General features: G+C 40.1%; 1 protein-coding gene and 1 long non-coding RNA gene across 2 annotated transcripts in view; one reads left to right on the top strand and one right to left on the bottom strand.

Moving 5' to 3' along the window:
- The window catches only part of ABCB11 (ATP binding cassette subfamily B member 11), an 87,434-nt gene that overhangs the window by 14,232 nt on the left and 49,926 nt on the right, over positions 1 to 23,276 (top strand). The window contains exons 5-11 of the mRNA XM_040229280.1: positions 995 to 1,082; positions 2,328 to 2,461; positions 5,353 to 5,524; positions 9,429 to 9,553; positions 11,505 to 11,679; positions 19,304 to 19,417; positions 22,838 to 22,948. Coding sequence (XP_040085214.1) covers positions 995 to 1,082; positions 2,328 to 2,461; positions 5,353 to 5,524; positions 9,429 to 9,553; positions 11,505 to 11,679; positions 19,304 to 19,417; positions 22,838 to 22,948 — 919 coding nt within the window. The remainder of the gene's footprint in view (positions 1 to 994; positions 1,083 to 2,327; positions 2,462 to 5,352; positions 5,525 to 9,428; positions 9,554 to 11,504; positions 11,680 to 19,303; positions 19,418 to 22,837; positions 22,949 to 23,276) is intronic.
- On the bottom strand, positions 390 to 10,662 carry LOC120854890. The gene is made up of 3 exons (XR_005719100.1): positions 9,383 to 10,662; positions 5,467 to 5,567; positions 390 to 1,118 (listed from the first exon to the last, which is right to left on the bottom strand). It is a non-coding gene; the product is annotated as an uncharacterized LOC120854890 (long non-coding RNA).

The following is a 23,276-nucleotide window of genomic DNA, read 5'->3' as shown; positions in this document are numbered from 1 at the left end:
CCAAAAGCAATTTCAGAATCATTTTTTTCTTCACTTCCTGCCCCTGCCAATTCCAAACCCTGTTTCACAATGTCATAGCTTTGATGGGAAAATGCTGTATAGTTTCCTTGCTTCCTCACAAGTTCTTTGACTTCAACCTTAGAGATTGTCCTAGAGAGCAAAGTTTTCTGGGCTGTGGTCAGCAGAAAGGCTTGGTGAAGAAATTGTTTTTCTCTCTCTATGGGATGACAGGGGCTTCCCTTGTGGCTCAGCAGCAAAGAATCTGCCTGCCAATGCAGGAGACATGGGTTCAGTCCCTTGGTTAGGAAGATCCCTTGGAGAAGGAAATGGCAACCCATTCCAGTATTCCTGCCTGGAAAATTTCATGGTCAAAATAACCTGGTGGGCTGCAGTCCATGGGGTCACAAAGAGTAGGACACAACTTAACAACTAAACAACAACAAAACAATGGGAAGGATGACACACACATTTCTCCCACTGTTACTCTGAGAAGAAGGAGTTGAAAAGTTGTTACCTAGAGTAGGTAACATAAGCCTCCTAATTTACAGCACACCTCTCTCTACCAGTGCCTTTGCAGACACTGGTCTGGCTTTTTGAAATCTTTCTCCAGCTGTGACTGTGCTTTCAGTAGTAATGACCACGAGTGAAAGGGGCCTCAGTGGACGGAGCTCTAGGCTGCCATCTAGGGTCCTCTCTCTTCCCTCAACTGCCTATTAATTACTACACAACCCTCACATCTCTACCTGTAAACACGAAGGAGGTAGGCATGTTTGCTACGATGGTTACCATGAGGTCTGTTTGGGGATTTAGATTGATTGTAATTCTGCACAGATACAATGCTTTATCCATTTTATTTACAATATGTATGTAACATACAATGTGTATATTTTAAATATATAATATGTGTATTTTTAAATCCTCTGTTTGCACAAATGTAATCTTTGGTAGCTAGATCCTACCTGTGAGTCTTACCAGTTTTTCCCCTCTTTTGAAGGTTTCTGGACATTGAATCCGAAATGGTCAACTTTGCCAGTTACTATGCTGGCGTTGCTGTCGGAGTGCTTGTCACAGGATATTTTCAAGTTAGTGACACTTGCATTTTATTTATTGATCAACATCTGGGTTCAAAGACATGACAATGAAATGCAAAATGTGTTCTTTAAAGTTATTCAGAAGCCCCAAGGACTACAGTTTTATTTCAGGAGGATGAAGAGGATGAAAAGAGTTTTTCCTCTCAGCTGGGGAGGAGGATATGGGCCTTTGCGTAGAGAGGCAGAGAATAGACATTCCGCTTCAGTGTCTTGTCCTTCCCTTCCCTCCCTGCTTCACTCTCTCTTCTAAACCCAGAAATAGTGGTGGATGTTTTCATACAGGGAGACTGGGTCCCTGTGGAAAGCGGATGTGGGGAATTGGAGGAAAGCAAGCTTGACGTGTTTTTTTCTCTTGAATTCCAACCCAAAGTCTGTAAACTGAACCCATATTCTAGATTTCAGTTATGGGAGGGCTTGGTGTTATTTAACTCTTACTAAGGAAGAAAAACATTTTATCTTTTGCCTTCTCATGTAGAGAAAATAATAAATTCCCTCTACTCTCCATTCACTTATGAATTCCAGGAAGTTAGTTTTAGTTATAAAGAGAAATGACTTAATCCTCATCCATCCCCACCATCCTGGCACTAAAGCTTTAATGACAGGCTTCTTTTGCTTGGGAGGGAAACTATAGGCAAGATTCCCTGCTTATGTCATAATTTTTGTCTTACTTTTTTCTGAAAATCATTGTCCAAGAGCTTGAAAGCTGCAGGCATTCATGTTAAGTCCTTTCAGTCGTTTCTGACTCGTTGTGACTCTTTGGACCATAGCCCACCAGGCTTCTCTGTCCATGGGATTCTCCAGGCAAGAGTACCAGAGTGGATTGCCATGCCCTACTCCAGGGTTGAAACCTCTGTATGCATGCTTATTGGCAGGGCTCTCAGGAGAAAACTTTACTTGGAAGTGGCATGCAAAAGTAGTGATTTAAGAGCAAAAATTTACTTTTGGTGTGATGAGCCTTCTACACATGAGGAGAGTGACAGTTAATAAGGTTAACTCTGGAAGTGGTCAAGCTGGATTCAAACGCAAGTCTCTGGCTTCCCTGTTCACAGGGTTTCACCTGTCTCCACTCTCAGCTGCAGATATCAGAGCTCACACCTTAGTTCTGAACAAGAGGCATGTTGTAAATTACTTACCTCTTTTTTTCAGCTGTTCTAGTGAAAGTATTTTCTAATGAAAAGAGAAGGAATTAATGCCTGTTCTTATCACAATGCTAAACATTCCTTGCTCCATTTCCAGATATGCTTTTGGGTAATTGCTGCAGCTCGTCAGATACAGAAAATGAGAAAATTTTACTTTAGGAGCATAATGAGGATGGAAATTGGATGGTTTGACTGCAATTCAGTGGGAGAGCTGAATACAAGATTTTCTGAGTAAGTGGCTGGTAGGATTTTTTTTCTTTTTCTTTTTTTGGCATGCACCACAGTCCATGTGAGCTCCAGTTCCCTGACCAGGGATTGAACCTATGCACCGAGCAGTGGAAGCATGGAGTCTTAACCACTGGACTGCCAGGTAAATCCCTGGTAGGATGTTTTAATGGACGTGTGATTTTTCTCTAATGAAACTTTTGTTTCTAAATTAATGACAATTGCAGAAACATTTTCAATTCTTTTTGCTGCATCTTGTCTCTTAAGTTGGGCTTTTATAGGAAGCAGGACTTTTTCATAGGTAATGGTTTGTCAAATTATTATGTATTATAGAAGACAGTTTAAAAGAAGTAGGGTTATTTGGCCTTGAAAGGAGAAACTGAGGGATGTCACAATCTATGTCCCCATAAGGAAAACAATACAATCAGAAGGAATTATTAATATCTTGCTTTGTCTGTTGATGTAGTTTCTGCACATAAAAACAAAAGCAAAAAATTCAAAATAGTTTGAGAAAGATTTAAAACTGAAAACTGGATTTAAATCCAGTTTATTTCTAAATACTTTGTTGTAGTTTAGTCACTAAGTCATGTCTGACTCTCTGTGACCCCCATGGACTGCAGCCCGCCAGGCTCCTCTGTCCATGGGATTCCTAGGTAAAGTACTGGAGTGGGTTACCAAGGCCTTCTCCAGGGGATCTTCCTGATCCAGGGATTGAACCTGTATCATCTCTATTGGCGAATTCTTTACCGCTAAGGTGAATTCTTTACCTCTAAGCCACCCACAAAGCCCATGCCTACATATTAGTTTGAGTCATTAATAGTATCCCCCCCAACCCCGTGTAAGTTTTGAATGAGCCAAGCCCTGATTAATGAGAACTGTTGAAACTTATTGAAATTTGAGGTCCCATGAAAGACATTTAGCAGTGTAGTGACAATAAAAGAGGACTGAATATTGGGATCCCTAGTCTCCAGCGCTGATTCTGCCTTTACTTATTTTGACTTTGAATAGATACTTATCCTTGTTAGAATACAATTGTCTAATCTCGATGTAATATCTTAGATCCTTTTGCTATTAAGTTCTGACCCTTGTTTGCTCCATCTGGACATGAGATTACGGAAGGTTTGTAAGCATATGAATTTAATGTAATTATTGTCAACCAATACTCTGGAGCACTTACCCTGTGCAAGGCATTAAGGTATACCACAGAACTCCTGATCTCAAGGAACTTACATAGCAAATAATCAGAGCTAATATATATTGATCGCTTACAATATGCTAGGCACTGTTCTACATACTTGACATATATTAACTAATCCTCATTGCTACCTATTGAGGTAGGTTCTGTTATTATCCCTATTTTATAGATGAGGAAACTGAGACACAGAAAGATTAAGTAACTTGCCCGAGAAGAGCCGTGTTTAATTCAGAGTCTGGCTCCAGAGTCAGGACTGTTAACCACTCTCCTATACTACCTATAAGCAGGAAGCAATAATTACATGCACATACACGAAAACATGTATATGGATTAATTGGAGGCTTCCCTGATGGCTCATCAGGTAAAGAATCTGCCTGCAATGCAGGAGAAGCAGGAGACACAGGTTAAATCCCTGGGTCAGAAAGATCCCTTGAAGGAGTAAATGGCAACCCACTCTATTATTTCTTGCCTGAAAAATCCCATGGACAGAGGAACCTGGCGGGCAATAGTTCAGTGGGTTGCAAAGAGTCCGATATGACTAAACCACTAAGCACACACACACAGAGATTAATCACATTGCTATGGAAACACCGGGAAGAAGATAATACTTCTCCCTGGAGGATTATATAAATTTTTATGAAATAGGTGGTATGTGAATAGAACTTTGAGACTGAAAAGATTTAGCATATATAAAGAAAAGAAGGGTTCTTCATGTCCGACTGGGATGTTAGCTTTCAGTTCAGTTCAGTTCAGTTCAATCACTCAGTCATGTCCAACTCTTTGCAACCCCATGGACTGCAGCACGCCAGGCTTCCCTGTCTATCACCAACTCCCGGAGATTGTTCAAACTCATGTCCATTGAGTTGGTGATGCCATCCAACCACCTCATCCTCTGTCGTCCCCTTCTCCTCCTGCCTTCAATCTTTCCCAGTATCAGGGTCTTTTCCAATGAGTCAGTTCTTTGCATCAGGTGGCCAAAATATTGGAGTTTCAGCTTTAGCATCAGTCCTTCCAATGAATATTCAGGACTGATTTCCTTTAGGATGAACTGGTTGGATCTCCTTTTGTCCAAGGGACTCTCAAGAGTCTTCTCCAACACCACAGTTCAAAATCATCAATTCTTTGGTGCTCAGCTTTCTTTAAGACTCCAACTCTCACATCCATACATGACTACTGGAAAAACCATAGCTTTGTTGGCAAAGCAATGTCTCGGCTTTTTAATATGCTGTCTAGGTTGGTCATAACTTTTCTTCCAAGGAGCAAGTGTCTTTTAATTTCATGGCTGCAGTCACCATCTGCAGTGATTTTGGAGCTCAAGAAAATAAAGTCTCTCACTGTTTCCATTGTTTCCCCATCTATTTGCCATGAAGTGATAGGACTGGGTGCCATGATCTTAGTTTTTTAAATGTTGAGAAAGAAAAAGAGACAAACAAGATGGTTTCCAAAAGCCTTTGCCTCTGTTGAGTAAACATCAGTTGATAAAACTGGATTAAAGGCAAACTCCCTTGGCTATGAGGGGAGAGGCTTAATGACCTCCCACACTACAGCAAATTTTCCAAGACATGAGAAGCTACTAAGTTTCCCAAGGGCAATGGGATACAGAAATGGGAGCATTTAGGAAAAAAAAAGGTTAAACTTTCTGAGCGAGATATTTGAATTGACCAAATTCAGTTTTAGTGATCATAGCCTCTTTTGTTTCTAGTGATGTTAACAAGGTCAATGATGCCATTGCTGACCAAATGGGTATTTTCATTCAGCGCATGACCACGAGCATCTTTGGGTTCCTGATGGGATTTTACCAGGGTTGGAAACTGACCTTGGTTATTATCTCTGTCAGCCCTCTCATTGGGATTGGAGCAGCCATCATTGGTCTGGTAAGAATGTCTTCTCACTTCTCTCCATGGGAAGACTTTTGCACTGAGAAACAGCCAAAATGTGAAACTTGTTTCCCTTCTCCCGAGTGTGTTTAGTTAACATCATTATCACGACATTGATTTATTTTGTTTGATTATTACTCAGTATCAAATAACATTCCATTATTAAAGGTGACTGTTTTAATAACACATATATTATTATATTAGTAATATTAAAAATGTGCTTAGTCACTCAGTCATGTCTGACTCTTTGTGACCCCAGGGACTGAAGTCTGCCAGGCTCCTCTGTCCATGTGGATTCTCCAGGCAAGAATATGGGAGTAGGTTGCCACGTTCTCCTCCAATAATAACTGTATTAAGTGGACATTTACTATTTTGCCAGGCATTATTAGGAGCTTCATGGGCATGATCTATAATTTTACAACAATCTTATAAAGTATTAATGCCATTTTAAATATAAGAAACTGAGGCTCAGAGAGGTAAAGGGACTTTTACAGAACTGCACAGCCAGCAAGAGACAGAATGGGATTAGAATTCAAGGAAGCCTGATTCCAAATCCCCACCCACTGTCTAGTGTACATATGGCTTCCGTGGTCTCCCAAGTTTAGATGCTTCCCTCAGAAAGACCCAGCAAATACACCTGGATCAGTAACAAGCACATACAAGAGATCCCTGCAATCACACTGTGTTCTCCATCCAATGTGATCAGTTTCAGAGAGGTATCTGACCCATTCAGAGAAGTATCCCAGTTAGTTTCCATTCAAGTCAGGAAATGGAAGGTATGCAAGTCAGGAAAAAGTGTAGGAGTAAGAACTTGGGGTTATCACCCCAAAAAACACTCCCAAAGATTGAGAAATTATTTCATTTTACTTTCAGAGCAGTCATATGAGATAACACATCATGGGATCTGATACACTAATAATTTGCTGTAAATGAGAATGGAGTTTAAGTGAAAAACTGCACACATATTCACATCACTGAGCAACAGGTACCAATCTCCATGACTATATTTTCTAGCAAAATATTCTCTACCCTCCACTGGCTATATTACTCAAACCCATCCCAGGTAATACAGAGTGACAATAGCAAAGAGCGCACTCTACTTAAGTAGGTCACCACCTGGCTCTATCACTTGGCTCAAGAAAAATATGTTTAACCTGTCAAATGTCAGTTTCCTCCTTGTTAAAATAAAGTTAGTACCCCCCAAAGTCATTGTGATGACTCAAGGCATTATCCATGTTATGCACTTAGTGCAGCAGCAGGCACAGAATTAATTGCTAAAGAGATATTAGCTTTTATTTTTTTCTCAATCAACTGAATCATGCAAGCTTTATAACATTTTTTCCTATCAAATGCTACCCAGTGGCACTCCAGGAAAGCCTCAACTTTTCCAGCGTGTTGCTGGGGACTCTGCAAACATTTGATTCAGCATTTTTCCCCTCTAAATATATTTAATCTCTTACTTCAAACCCACCATAGATTAATAATCACCCTTAAATGGCTCATGTGTCACATTTTAACATGTTGGAGACCAATAACATGGCCTGGCTTACTTGGTCTCAAATAGGCTCAAAGCACAGTTTCTCTTGTCATCTCAATGTCTATATTTGCATTTCTTGTAAATGTGTCACCAATCTGGAATGTTGTAGTTCTGCACTGGTTTCTTCTTGAATTCAGGTCTGTGCATGTTTGTGTAAAATGATGTGAGCAATTTTACAAAGCTCAATTCAAAAGCAGAACAGAAAAGGGGGGCAATATATGACATATTAGAAATGATTGTGGGTCTTGTATGCCTTTTCTGACTTTTATATTTACTGTAGGAAACATGATATTGCCAATATGCATCTTTTAAGCTCCTATATCAGTTTAGCTGGGGTATTAAGAGATTCTTCAGTGTGATTCCCTGGTGGGTCAGATGGTAAAGAATCTGCCTGCAATGCAGGAGACCAGGGTTTGATCCCTGGGTTGGGAAGACCTCCTGTAGAAGGGAATGGCCACCCACTCTAGTATTTTTGCCTGGAGAATTCCATGGACAGAGGAGCCTGGCAGGCTACAGTCCATGGGGTCACAAAGAGTTGGACACAACTGAGCGACTAACATTTTCACTTTTCATTTTACAATAAAAACTGATAACATTTGCAACTACTTAATTTTCTCATTACCTATCAGCTTCTCTAGTGGCTCAGTGTTAAAGAATCCGCCTACCAGTGCAGGAGACACGGGTTCAATACCTGTGTTGGGAAAATCCCCTGGAGAAGGAAATGGAAACCCAATCCATTTTTCTTGCCTGGAAAATCCCATGGCAGACTACAGTCCACGGGGTCTCAAAAGAGATGGATACAACTTAGCGACTAAACAACAACATGCCACCTCTATATATTTCAGAAGTACATTAGAAGAGGATTGTGGTAAAAACTGCAATGGCATCCATACTAACCAAATTCAAATTTTAATGTTGACAAAAATATTCTCATTTTATTGTTGCCTTTTCAATCTTGTGAAATAAATATACTGGAATAAAATACTACTTGTATGCTAAAATTCTAAGATTTTGTTTGATAAGAGTTTTGCTGCTAAAAGTTTAGAAAAACTTGGAATATAAACTCCCTTAGTCTGGGTACTATGTATATTTTTTAGATTTCTGAGTCAGTTAATCTTTCACAACATTTGCTTTCTCCCCTTCTTGTTTCTTAACCCGTGTCAGGGAATTCTTTTGGTGGTTGATTCTAACTAGGACTCAATTCAAGTCCAATTTTAGAAGAAGTTACTTGTGTAATATCAAGTGCAATGTCTTTTTGTTTCCTTTTGTGAAAAGCAAACCTAGTTAGTTGAACCCCTACAGTAGAGTCAAAGTGGTGTAGTATTCATCTGAAGTTTTCTCCTTTGGAATTACCTCTGGATATCATATCATGTGTTTGGCTGCTCAGAACCTCTTTCTTATTCTACATTCTAACCAATATGATGCCTGCGTGGGCCTTGGTCTTTGTATCTGGTATTTGTAAACTATAACATGGCCTTTGGCCAATAGTAATAAAATGTGACAATTTGACTTGAAAACACCATTAATATGGTGACTGAAGTGCTGTGGTCCCACAAAATGCTCTATCTGGGACTTAATCTGTGAGAGGTTTTTGGTTTTTTTTTAATTTATTTATTTTTTATTTTACTTTACAATTCTGTATTGGTTTTGCCATACATTGACATGAATCCCCACGGGTGTACATGCATTCCCAAACCTGAACCCCCCTCCCACCCACCTCCCCCACAACATCTCTCTGGGTCATCCCCGCGTACCAGCCCCAAGCGTGCCATATCCCGCATCGGACATAGACTGGCAATTCGATTCTTACATGATATTATACATGTTTCAATACCATTCTCCCAAGTCATCATGTGAGAGGTTTTTTGACGCTGATTTTTAATGGAATTATTTCGATACGTCAACAAACATCCATGAATGAGGCTTGGTGGTGGCAGTGGTTTAGTTGCCAAGCCTTATCTGACTCTTTTGTGATTCGGTGGACTATAGTCTGCCAGGCTCCTCTGTTCCTGGGATTTCCCAGGTAAGAATATGGGGGTGGGTTGCCATTTCCTTCTCCAGAGGATCTTCCCAACACAGGGACTGAACCCGAGTCTCCTGCATTCCAGGTGGTCTCTGGCATTGCTGGCGGTCTGCATTGCAGGCAGATTCTTCACTGACTGAGCCACCAGGGGGGCCCAGATGAGGCGTAACATGGCTCAGACTTGGACCAAATTCTTTCTTTGGTGAACACTGTTCCAGTGGGAATCTAGTTTTGTCTTAAGCCATACCACGTGTTTACTCTGCTAAATGAACCACTGAGTGACAAGGTGACTCACCTAATTATCTGGTCTTCACATTTTATTTTCTTCTTTTGGATTTCAGAGTGTGTCCAGATTTACCGACTATGAATTAACGGCCTATGCCAAAGCTGGCTCAGTTGCTGATGAAGTCATATCATCTATCCGAACAGTGGCTGCTTTTGGTGGTGAGAAAAAAGAGGTTGAAAGGTTAGTTAATTGAGGGACTTCCCTGGTGAATCAGTGGTTAAAACTTGGAGCTTCCAGTGCTGGGGCTGTGCGTTCTATCTATCCCTGGTCAGGGAACTGAGATCCCACATGACTCGCAACAAAGCCAAAAAATAAAATAAAAAGGGGGTAAGAAATGAAAGAAAGAAAAAAAAGTTAGTTAATTGAAATGTCTGACACTTCCTTGGAGTTTGTTGATCTGCACACTACTCTGAGTCTTCCCCCATTTGGTATAAAGTGGCAGATTCATCTTGCTATGGTACCCAGAGGGAACTTTTGTTCAAGAAATAGCTAAGCAAAATAATGAGATTGGTGAAAACACATACAAAAGACTCCCAAACCTTTAGCTCTGTGTTTTTGAAGATGATATAGTTGGTGGTTTTTAAAAAGCCATTTTAGTTTGGATACTTACATCAAACTCTGATGATGTGTGTGTATATACCCCCACATACTTCATGCCAGTCTAAACCACTGTCTCCTGCCATTAAGGAAAAGCTTACAAGATTTAAAATGCAATTCTGCACATTTTTTATTGAATAGCATTTTATTCAATGTGTTTTCTTAGCTACTGTATGCTCATTTGAAGGCCAAGATTTCCATTCAATCAAACAAAATTTGACATTGATATATTATAGACCATCATTCTAGGCAATAACTGTTAATGAATATCAAAACCTAAATGGGCAAAACAACACAATTGTTAAAGCTTTGATTTTGTTTATTTTTCCATTTATTTAGTATTTATTGAGTGTTTATCAGGTTCTAGGTACTGATTCTATAAAATAGCCACCAACTTAAACTCATTTCATATGTTGTAGATCTAGCATGATCACATTCTCAGTTGCTACCAAAATCAAATGAAAAATAAAATAGGATTTACAATATCTAATTATCCTCTTTTCTTTTTTCTCTTTTGCTTCTTCTGGTTGTAGAAAAATAAGTTTACCTTATTTGTCATAAAAAAATTTCAATAGCCCATTTCCTCCACTATGAGAGATATTATCTTTCATACCATGTGACTTAATAAAAGAATTCAAACTCAAATAGTGTTGCAGTGAAAAGTAAAGAAAAGGAATGAGTTTTTTTTCTTTTTCTTTCCTGAGGACAAGAAGATAAAGAGAACAGTGAGAAGACCTGAACAATCCTACTTTTTTTTACTTTAACTGCTCCTAACTCTGTGTATCTATAACTAAGTTTGCTTTTCTGCCCCCTTACTCTGCAAGAGTTACATATCACACCTATAATCCTTTGCTTACCTTTGCAACAGCCTCTTCCCCTTGTAGGTCTTCTTTTTACATATCAAAAAGAAGGCCACAGAGCCATGGAACTGCCAAACTCAATTACTGGGTTATTGATGCTAGCGTATGTTTTTGAACAAGATCCTAACACCTTTGTTTCTCATCACTGGCTCCTGACTGCAAGCCCTCATCTTATATAAGCCCGTAGACTCCTCATGGAGGGGGTCACAGTTCTTGAGGCATGAGCCTACTGTGTTTCTCTCTCTGCCGGCTGAGAATTAAAGGCAGCTTTCTATTTCCTCCAAACTCTGTCTCTGTATTTTCTTATTCAGTTCCAGTCGGCAGATAAAGTGACGATTTTGGCCAGCAACAACAGTCCTGGATCTCTCACGTCCAAATCTTTTTGTTGAAAATTTTTTTCTCCTGGGGGCAAAACTCGCCCCATCGTACTCATCCAAGAAGTCATCAACTGTGAGACTTTCTTAGGCAACATCTATCAATACGTTGTCAATGCCAGCATGAAACAGATTTTAAGAAACTACACAGATGTGATTGTTGTTTTCTTTCCCTACAGCTGCTCTGTGTTTGGAGTGATTTTATTTTCATTGATCAAAACCACTGCATTGTGGCCTGTTTTAAACATTTTAACTTAAGCTGCTGTTGCTAAAATAGACTCAAATGTTTTCTCTTCACAGGTATGAGAAAAATCTTGTGTTTGCCCAGCGCTGGGGAATTAGAAAAGGGATAGTGATGGGATTCTTTACTGGATTCATGTGGTGTCTCATCTTCTTGTGTTACGCGCTGGCCTTCTGGTATGGATCCAAACTTGTCCTGGATGACGAAGAATATACACCTGGAGTTCTTGTTCAGGTACTTCCATCTTGATGACCTAGACAGAACATTTCCTGTCTGTATCTAGGAAAAGTCCACAGAGAAGGCGTTTTGTTTATTCCATTAGTGCCTGAGAGAGGACAGCCTCAGTGATTTGATGGAGTCCATCTGCAGATACAAGCAATACTTATGACTTTTATAGTAAAGGGATGTTGAGCATTTGAGTTGATAAGATTCACAATTTAATGCTTTTCAATCAATGGAAGATTTTATAGCTGTAAAACAATGATTTTTCTAACTGAGTCCAAGAGATAGTATGCCATGAAAATGGAAAGACAGGGATCTCTCAGCTAAAAATTAATAGTTTATGTGGTTGAGCTTAATAATAGCATGAGATATGTGCTGGATATAGTTGTGAAATAAAATGAGTTACTAAAATATGAAGCCAATAATATCCTCAACTGAACAGATGATACAGGCATACTTTATTTCTCACTTGCACTGTAGCCAAGCTATAGCCAATGCCTTGGCTACTTTAATTTCCAATATCTTTTCAGTTGTTCTTTCAAGAATTAATTATTGAACATCTACTATATTGCCAGATTAATATGAAGTGCAGAGGATTCAATAGTGAGCAAAAGAAATGTGATCTTTGCCTTGATGGAATTTACAGTTTAGTGGGGGCAGGTGAGCAATAACTAAATAATCACATCACTGTGTAATGAGAATGGTATTATATGCTACAGAGGACAGGGCCCTCAACTGTGAAGAGCAGGGTAACCAGGTGTGGCTGGGGTCAGGGAAAGCTCTTCCTCTTACTTGCTATCCCCAAATCTCCCCCCGCTGCCACCTTTATAGCTCCTGTCCTTGTTCAGATTCTTAACTGGATGGCACTTCCCCAGTCACGTATTCCATGATCATCCACTCCTTTTTTTCTTTTCTTGGGGTTTCCCTGGTGGCTCCGTGGTAAAGAATCTGCCTGCCAATGCAGGAGACCTGGGTTTGATCCCTAGGTCAGGAAGATCCCCTAGAGAAGGGAATGGCAACCTACTCCAGTACTCTTGTCTGGGAAGTGCCAAGGACAGAGGAGCCTGGCAGGCTACTGTTCCTGGGGCTGTTTGGGATCTTTAGTTTACAAGGCTTTTATTTATTATTATTATTTTTTGGCTGTGCCCTCTTGCATGTGGAATCTTAGTTTCCTGACCAGGGATAGAACTTATGTTCCTTGCAATGGGAGCTCAGAGTCTTAACCACTAGAACACCAGGGAAGTCCCATCGTCCTATCTCTTATTCTCTTGCATGTCCTGCTGAACTTTTCCTTTAGGGTCCTTGAATGCATCTGAACACTTGCATTTACTTATATTTGTTCCAATCATTCCCAACTTCACACAGTAAGCTCCACGAGGTCAGGGAGGTAAAACAAGAAATATATGTTTCATTTGGTCTATTAATTATTCAATAAAGTATATTAATTTAAAAGGCATGCAAGTGGTTTCATATAAGATTTAAAACAAATTGGCTCCAGATTCTTGTAGAACAGGCATAAATTAAATAACACAAAATACCAAAATCTCGTATACCAGAAATTTGCTATCCAGAAGACTGCAATTTGAGACCTACTGCTTTTATATAAATATATATCTAGGGAAAGTTGACAGAGAAGGCAATGGCACCCCAATCCAGTACTCTTGCCTGGAAAATCCCATGGATGGAGGAGCCTGGTAGGCTGCAGTCCATGGGGTCATGAAGAGTCGGACACGACTGAGCAACTTCACTTTCACTTTCCACTTTCATGCATTGGAGAAGAAAATGGTAACCCACTCCAGTGTTCTTGCCTGGAGAATCCCAGGGATGGAGGAGCCTGGTGGACTGCTGTCTATGGGGTCTCACAGAGTCAGACACGACTGAAGCGACTTAGCAGCAGCAGCAGGGAAAGCTGAATAGAAATTTTATTTGCAAATAAAAATGATTATTAGAGGCCAGGCTATAATCCTTCTAAACCACTGACTTTATTTCATTAAGAACCTGATAATACACTAAGAATGACTTTCTAAAAACATATTCAATTATTATTTAGCTGCACTGTCTTAGCTGTGGCACATGGGATCTTTAGATGTAGCACGTGGACTCTTAGTTGCAGCATGTGGGATCTAGTTCCCTAACCAGGGGTTGAACCCAGGCCACCTGCATTGGGAGCTTGGAGACTTAGCCGCTAGACCACCATGGAAGTGCCATTAAGAATAACTTTATAAATATTAGTTTTTCTTTTAAAGATAAACAGTTGGCATCACTTGAACTTTGTTTTAAAAAATTAAATATGATGAATCCTGTTAAAATGTTTTGTAAACCTGAAAGGGATAGCATAGATGGAAAGTGTTACTATTATTATAATTTAAGCACTTAATAACTTTAATACAGCTTTGCACATTTGAAAAGCCAGTGAAACTACTGCAGGTCTAAAATCTGACTGTAAAGTCTTTTTCTTTATTGACCTAATGACTCTTAAGAACTTCCAGCTTTACCAAACTAGAAATACCTGTAGTTGACTTCAGTCTCAGCAGCTTGTATCTTCTCATTCTGCAGAAAGACATTCATTGAGAAAAGACATTCTTCTTACGATTCCTTGACTGTGAGTAGGGGAGAGAAGTGTTCACAAATAACAGTTTCAGAGGGAATAATGAGAAAATGGTAAATTGAAAATACACAATTATGGTTGGAACCGTTGGATTAAAAAAAAAATCCTTGGTGAATCTCTCTAGAAATGATCCAATTTTATGGTTTTGTTAAAAGATAAATTCAGGCATATTAAAATTTTTAGGAGTTTATTTGAGCAAAAATAATTCCAGTTGGGCATATCAAACCAGGAGTAGCTAGAGAGGTTCTATTAATAGAAGTTAGGGAAAAGGCTTAAACAGAGAAGAGAAGAGGAGGAAGCAAAGCCAGGAAATTATTTGGCTGGCTGTAGCTTACGTAATTGCCTTATTTTGTTGTTGTTTTAGTTGCTAAGTTATGTCCTACTCTTTGCGACCCCATGGACTGCAGCATACCAGGTGGCTAAATAGCATCACCGGCTCAACGGACATTAATTTTACCTAACTCCAGGAGGTAGTTGCCTTATTTTGGAAAGCCTCTTTGGCTGTTTGTGATTTAGCTTTGTCCTTAGGTTTTGATTTCTTAGCCTTGAGGCATTCAGGCTTAGGTTTTGGTGGCTTACATAACCTGCTAAGGCATTAAGGCTACCTCAGTCTAATGGCAACCTTGTTTAACTCATTTAACAAGTTTTCACCTTCAGGTTTCCTGCCCAGTGGATTATAGGCTACTGTATACCTTCTATAAAGAATTCCTTCTGTCAATTCCTTCTTGAGGACTTACTATGTGCAGACATGATATGTAATATGTCTCTAACTTTCAATCATCAGTTACTAACCTCACCTCTTACTCCTTATAAGCCACCATTCATATCTTAAGAAATTTTTCTTTGGGAAGAGGAGAGACAGTCTTTACCAGTATAACTGTGGGTAAGCATTCCCTGTCTGGTTCTTTCTCTCTTTCTCTTGCATGCGCAAGCCCTTTATTGGCCATGCTCTGAGCTGCGAACTATCAAGGCTGAGTTTGCATGAGCTGAGTGTTTTTAATCCACTAAACTAATTAACAATTAGGCTAATCTAACACATTTTGTGATGCACAAAATCATTATTGGCTGCATGGTAATTGGGCCTAACTGGTAAGTAGTTCACATAAATGGCTGTAATTAGCGTCACTTGTACATGGACAAAAACCCACACTCTGTGATCTATTAACGAAAAAAGATAAAAGGGAGCTGAATGGTGCTGAATGAAGTCTGCTCTCTCATGCCCCTTTAAAGTTTCAGGACTCAGTAATGAAAAAGGAATAGCAGTAATAGAGAGGAGCATTGTTTAGTGTATACAAGGTGTCAAGCACTGAGTGAAGTATTTAATATAATTACCAGGTGTAATATTCACAACTTCATTCTGGTACTGATGCCATTATGCCTCCACTTAAAAATGACATGGAGCCACAAGGTGAGAATTATATGCCAAGTAGCAGAGGGTGGGATTTGAGCCCAGATTTCTGCGATTCTGGGACCCGACCCATCAAGCACTGTTTTCCTGTTCCTGAATCTCTTCCAAAGGGCCACAGATTTCATTTTATTTAATTAATTGAAGTACAATTGATTTGCCATGTTGTGTTAGTTTCAGGTGTATAGGAAAGTGATTCAGTTATACATATATACATATCTATATTCTTTTTCAGATTCTTTTCCATTATAGGTTATTATAAGATTTTGAATACATTGATAGTTGTTGTTTATCATTCTATATATAACAGTTTGCATCTGCTAGTCCCAAACTCCCAGTTCACCCCTCGCCTACTCCCCTCTCCTTTGGTAACCACAAGTTTGTTTTCTGTGCACAGATCCCCTCTCCAGCATAGCACATCCACAGATACACTGTTCCTCAGAGGCTTCTTTCGCCCACCTTCTTCCCACACTAATGTTTACAGGGCTAAAGAGTGTGACATTTGGAATGAGAGATGATGGTCTACCAGGAGATGTGCTAGCTCCTGTAACGGTATTAGTGCTTGCAATGCAGGAGACCCAGATCAGATCCCTGGGTTGGGAGGATCCCCTGGAGAAGGGAGTGGCAACCCGCTCCAGTATTCTCATCTGGAGAATTCCATGGACAGAGGAGCCTGGTGGTGGGCGGAGGGGGCGGGGGGTAAGAGTCAGACACAACTGAGCAACTAACACTTTTTCTTTCTGTCTGTCTCACTCACTGTTCACCTAAGAACCCTAAGAGAGATATTCATTTCAGGTTATGCTTGCAAAAACCAGGCTGATCAAGGGTTTGACTTCAAACTTCAGTTTAGGCCACTAGTGAATTGGTCTAGACCAAGGGTCAGCAAACAATGGTCCACAAATCAAATCGAGACTGTGGCCTGTTTTTGTAAATGACATTTTATTGGAACATAGGCACAGTCACTTTTTTCCTACTGTCTATGATTGCTTTTGTCCTACATAGTTGAAGAATTGAGTTGAATAACTGCTTCAGCCCATATGGCCTGAAAAGCCTAAAATCTTTACTAACAGGTCCTTTATGGAAAATGTTTACCAACTCTTGAAGTAGGACATGTGGAAAATTAAACCGAGAGCAAGTACTGTTCTGTCTGTTCATCTTATCACTTCCTATGTGGAATCTCACTTCTTTCATCACTGTCATCACTATTATTTCTGTAGCTGTCCTTAGATTAATCATCTCGACACACATTATCATTTAACCCCTGTAAAAACTCCTTGATGTATATGCAGTCATTTTCCCCATGTTATCAATAATGAAATCGGTACTTGAGAGATTAAGTAATCTGCCCATGGGAGGAATACCTGCCATAATTAGGGAAAGGACAGATGGACAGATGGAGAACAGATGAAGAGAGAATCTTTGTCTCCATGCATAGCCTAGGGGATTCAGGGAGAAGTCAAGAAGCTGGCCCAGAGTATCATGATATATAGAATAGAGAGGCTATTGGAGAGGGAGGAGATGGCTGACAGGCTCTGAGAAGCCCCATTGCCTGGCCATAAGGGAAAAAGAGAATGGGGAAGAATTTGGGGGCATTTTGTTCTGATGTGGTATAATCCATGGGAAGAATCCAGCTATGGAACTAGCACAGATTAGGATCACTTTATTACCTGAAAAAGACTACATTCAAGCAGGAGTCAACCGTTATTTTAGCTCAGGAAATAACTCCAATCCTCAATAGATGGCGACTGAGGAAACAGCCTCCATGTGAGTCACGCGACGAACAGTCATTCTTTGGTTGAAAGGGTAGAGAGAAAGAATCATGTGCTCATCCTAGAGGCCAGCATGAGGAACTGGCTCTTCCTTTACAAAGAGCATGGATGAAAACAGTGCTGTTGGCTAGGAACAACTGATTGTGATCAGGTAGCCTTCCCCTAACTTAGTGAGATGGCCAGGTTTATGAGTCAAAGAACGTCTTCCCCAGCTCTATGCAGGAAGCTGGCTACTCTACTTGTATGCAATAGCAGCAGATGAGCCTGAGAGCGGGACAAAATGTGAATGGAGAAAGTGAAAGTCACTCAGTCATGTCTGACTTTTTGTGACCCCATGGACTGTATAGTCCACGGAATTCTCCAGGCCAGAATACTAGAGTCGGTAGCCTTTCCCTTCTCCAGGGAATCTTCCCAACCCAGGAATCAAACTGGGGTCTCCTGCATTGGAGGCAGATTCCTAACCAACTGAACTATCAGGAAAGCCCTTTATTCAAATAGTGCTCTACTACTTAATATACATTGAGACATTAAGTAAATTAGGCAGCCTCTATACACCTCTGTTTTCTCTATTATTTTAAAGATTAAATGAAATAATACAAGTAAAGCACTTAGAAACATACCTTATTATTATTGTTATTATTACTTGTGGTAGTGGTATAACTGTGCATGCGTGAGTGCTAAGTAGCTTCAGTCATGTCCAACCTGTTGCGACCCTATGGACTGCAGCCTGCCAGGATCCTGTGTCCACGGAATTCTCCAGGCAAGAATACTACAGTCCTCCTCCATGGGATCTTCCCGACCCAGGGATCAAACCCTAGTCTCTTACGTCTACCTGCATTGGCAGGTGGGTTTTTTTTTTTTTACCACTAGCATCACCTAGGAAGTCAGGTATAGCAGTAGTTATCCTAAAAATTAGTTCACTAGTAGCAGGAATATAGCAGTAGCAGTAAGCACACATTGCATGTCACAAACTCTAGGATAGTCAAACTAATAATAGTGTCTTTATTGTTTCAGCAACCCTTTCACCAGAAAACCATTATAAGACTGGTTATATAATGAATCAAATTCTTGTGTCATGACTCTAACCCACTCAGTGTCTATATGCTGCCTTACTTACACGTCTTCTGACCTAAAAACATGTTATTCTTTATAGAATAGTGATGTTCAATAAAAAATAACGTATTCTTTTAAATCATAACAGTAGAAAAATTGGAGATACTTTATAGAACAAAAGATATCCCAAGTGTTTCCAAAGAGTTATTTAGCTTTCAGACTCCCACAGAAGGAACTTCCCTGGTGGTGCAATGAATAGGAATCCGCCTGCCAATGTAGGGGACATTGGTTCAGTCCCTGGTCCAGAAAGATTCCGCATATTGAGGAGCAGCTAAGCCCATGTGCCACAACTATGAGCCCATGCTCTAGAGCCCAAGAGCTGCAACTACTGAGCCCTCACAGCTAAAGCCTATGTGTCACAACAAGACAAGCCACTGCAATGAGAAGCCTGCACATCAAATTGAAGAGACGCATCTAGAGAAAGCCCGCATGCAGCAATGAAGACCAAGTGCAACAAAAAACAAATTAATTAAAATAATAAATTTTTTAAAAAGCTATGTTGTGAGCTGTCCTATGGAGAGGACCAAGTGATAAGGACTGCATGTCTCTGACCAACAAAGACCTAAGGTGGTCTGTTCAAAGCCATAAAAAAAAAAAAAAAAAAAAAACTCCCATGGAAGAATATTTCTGAGAAGTTTTTGACTTCACATGGATAGCCCAAATGACAATGAACACTATTTACAAACTGATGAAAACTATTTACAAACTGATGAAAACTATGTTTCTCTCTTTTTATTTCAGATTTTCCTCAGTGTCATAGTAGGAGCTTTAAATCTTGGCAATGCCTCTTCCTGTTTGGAAGCCTTTGCAGCTGGGCGTGCTGCAGCCGCCAGCATCTTTGAGACAATAGACCGGGTATGTAAAAGCCAAAAGTAGAGGTCTGCCGGGGTCCAGCCCCGGTGGATCCAAGGAATTTGAAGGGGAGACGGCGTCAGTGAGGAGAGATTTATTTATTTAGAAATATAAAGAGCAATTACGAAAGAATAGTGTAGTAGGAAAATTAGTGGAGAAAAGAGGCTAAATAACTTGGTTTACGTGGAAAACCAATAAAACTCCGAGACAAGGAGTTTGCACCATCTACGTAGGCCACTGGCGCCCACTTGAATAGTGGAGGGTGCTCTGGCTTGGGCTCCCTCTCGCGCGGGTCTTAGAAGCCAGGGCAAATAAGTAGACACAGTGAGCCTCCACACTCCAGATGGGAATTCAGCCAGAAAAGGGAGAAAAGAATGACATGGGGGAGCCAAGCATCGGTGCCAGACCCACAACTTTATTTTCAAAAGCAGCTTATATACCCCAAGTTGTACATAAAGAAATAATGGAATATGCAGAGTTATGCAGGGGGAGCAGTCCTGACCCTTATTGAGACCAGGCTTTCTTTTTGCATACCTTCCCATATACAGAAGGTCTTACGTGGTTTTACATCATCTTCTGACCAGGGGGCCTGTTAACATTTTTATGGCTCTTTTCCTAGATAAATGTCTATCAACCAGAAAACTCTTTTTCCCTTGAAGTGTTTTTTCTTTAATCTGCATCACCCTCAAAGTACTAAATAAAGTTATATTCCCGTAGAACAAAGGTGCAGTGGGTTATAACAAAGAAAGTACTTAACTCAAAGATCTAATGTTGCTAATACCAGGGCTACTACCTGTTTTTTCTACATGCCAACTATATCAACAAATGAAAATTTGGCAGCAAGTATTGGCTCAACAAATGAAACCCTTAATCAGTCCTATTCTAATGATTTTGACTCCCCGGAAGCCCCTACATTCCTAGGATATTTTAAGCTTTCTGTGCCTCTCGTGGTCAGGAGGCTGCAAACAATCACATGTGCAGCTGTTAAGAGTCCGGCAGGCAGGCTAGAAAGCCATCACAGGGGTTTTTGGATTGAAACACTCTTATTATGCCTAGGAAACTTATTATCTAAAAGCTCTAAATTAACTTTTTCCAGAAAACGGTGGGGGGGGGGGGACAGCCCCCTGTTAATGTCAGAAGAGTAGGTGGAAAGCATAACACAGTAAAGCAGGCAGACTCTGGTTTGGGGGCAGATGCATGAGCAGATCCAGCGAGGCTCCCTTAAGGCCCGACTCGCCTTTGTCTGTCGGGCCCCTTAACCTCATGACCTTTGCCACGGGCGGGACTCCTCATACTGGCTTCCGGCAGAGGCCATTAGCAAGTTGAGGGTGGGGAGAGAAATGAACTCATGAGGAATTTATCCTCAGTGTTAAAAAATATGAGGAACTATCACAACGCCCTTAATTCAGCAATACTTAATAAGTACTGTCGTGAGCCAGACCACAGTATGAGACGGGAGTGCAAGAGTAAAATACAGCAAATAAGGCCCCTCCTCTCATATCATATGGGAAACAGGCATTGGCATATCCAAAGACAGGATAATATTAGACAGTGATAAGTACAGTGGTGCCTCTGATGGTAAAGAATCCACCTGCAATTGGGGAGACTGGGTTCAGTCCTGGGTTGGGAAGATCCTCTGTAGGAGGGCATGGCAACCCACTCCAGTATTCTTGCCTGGAGAACTCCATGGATAGAAGAGCCTGGCGGGCTACAGTCCATGTGGTTGCAAAGAGCTGGATGCAACTGAGCGACTAAGAAGCAGCAGCAAGACAGTTAATGGAAATAAAACAGGTCACTGCGATAGCAGTTGGGGTAGGGGAAGGGGACTTCCTATTGAGTGACAGTGATACCAGTTATGAACTGAGAACCGAAGCAGGTGAGTCAGCCACGCAAAAAAGTACTTGGGAGAGGAGTGATGCCTGGGAGGTAAGAGCAGGGAACGTATTCATGGGAGAGACCTCCAGGTTGGAAAAGGGCTTGGTGAGTGCAAGGAACCAAAACAAAGTCAGTGTAACTGAACAGAGCGAGCAAGAAAGAAGATGGAGAGATGGGAAGTGGCCAGATCATACAGGACTTTAAGACACAGTTCATAAGATTAGATTGACTTCTAAATGTGACAGAAAGTCTACAGGCTTTGACCCTGGTAGCCTAGCTAAGATTTTCCTGATTAATCTATTGGAGCACACTGGACGTCAAGATAGAAAGATCAAAATCCAAGAACATCTTCTCTGAGAAGATGCTCAGGACCGAGTCAGAAGCCCTGGAAATCCAGATGTGCATTGTGGGTCCCTACATTGTTAGTGTTGGTGAGATTAGAATCTGCTGGAGGAAACTGTCCATTGCTTTATCTGTTTTATATTTTGGGCTTTCATTTATTGGGCTATAGAAAGATAGTTGAAAACCTTGTAGAGCGATCCAAATTCTACCTCATTCTTGGCATTGTTGTATGCTCAAATAAGAGGTGTCTAAAAGTCCCTTGAAACTGTTACAAAAGATTAAGGCATTGAAAAATTGTTATATTACTAGAGAATAAAGAAGGAGAAATAGATGACACTGTAGCCCCAGAAAGAGATAGGATGATGAGTTTCTCTCACGAGGGTAAGAGAAGGAAGAAGTTGACCCTGAGTGTTCTGGTAGCAGGAGATAACCCTCACTATGGCCTGATTATCCACCGTAGTTAAGTTCTGAATTAGGCTCACTACTAACAGCCATGGAGGTGAAATTCAGCATGTCAGTTAAAAGTTGGTGGCATTTGGAGACACCACTTGAGAACAGTCAGTGTCAGTCATCATCTACAATAGTCAAAAGTAGGGTGCTATTGGGTCTTGACCACTTGAGACTCCTCTACTTCCTCAATGAACAAATGTGTATCATCTGTCAAGTTAGGTAATGGTGACGATCACATTAAAAAAAACATTAAAACTCCTGTAGACTGTCTTTTTGGGTATCTCAATATTATAATACTCCATAATCATATCAATATATTATATACCAATATATTAATTACAGATTAATACCATATATTATATTGTGATATTTTCACTATATAAAGTAAATACTAATTAAATTAATGTGATAATGTTTTATACCAATTATATGATCATTGGCAGTTTTAATTATAATTATACATTATTTATGTAAATTTGGTTATATATAAATCTACATAATATACATAATATATAATATATTTTAATACAATTATATAGCAATAGTAATTACACAGTAAACATCTCAACATTAATTTCCCAATAAGTGTTAGTGAATATTATTACTATTATTAATACAATTTAATGTAGAAATAGCTTATCTTTGACAATGTTTAGCCTGATTACTGTTCTGTGTTATGAATAAATTCAAACTGAGATGGACAGTAAATGCATGTTATACATGCTATTGCTCTATCCCTTTTACATTCCACTTCAGAAACCCCTCATTGACTGTATGTCAGAAGATGGTTACAAGCTGGATCGAATTAAGGGTGAAATTGAATTCCATAATGTGACCTTCCACTATCCTTCCAGACCTGAGGTGAAGGTACGTGCCAATCTTTTTCCAGTTTTCTTCTTTGATGATTCATTTCCAGAGCCACAAATTATTTGTTAGTCTGAAGCATGACTCATTTTCCAGGAAAAAGGCACAGAGGCATGTTTCTCTGGAAGTGTCCTCAGGCCTTGTTCCTTAGGCCACTAACCACATTCCTTGTGCTAATAATAATAATATACAAATCTTTTTGGTAGGAACAGTTTGGTAGCACATTCAGGTAAAGTCAGCTGAGTGACACTCTGTTGAAATGAGTGGCAGGTCCTGTCACTGTGAGAGCAAGCTAAACAAACTACAAGGCAATCAGAACAATCCAGGACAG

The sequence above is a fragment of the Oryx dammah genome, unplaced genomic scaffold, assembly GCF_014754425.2.
Source record: "Oryx dammah isolate SB20612 unplaced genomic scaffold, SCBI_Odam_1.1 HiC_scaffold_27, whole genome shotgun sequence".
Classification (NCBI taxonomy): Eukaryota; Metazoa; Chordata; class Mammalia; order Artiodactyla; family Bovidae; genus Oryx; species Oryx dammah.
The sequence above is the reverse complement of the archived record's forward strand: the minus strand, read 5'-3'. Positions and strand labels throughout refer to the sequence as shown.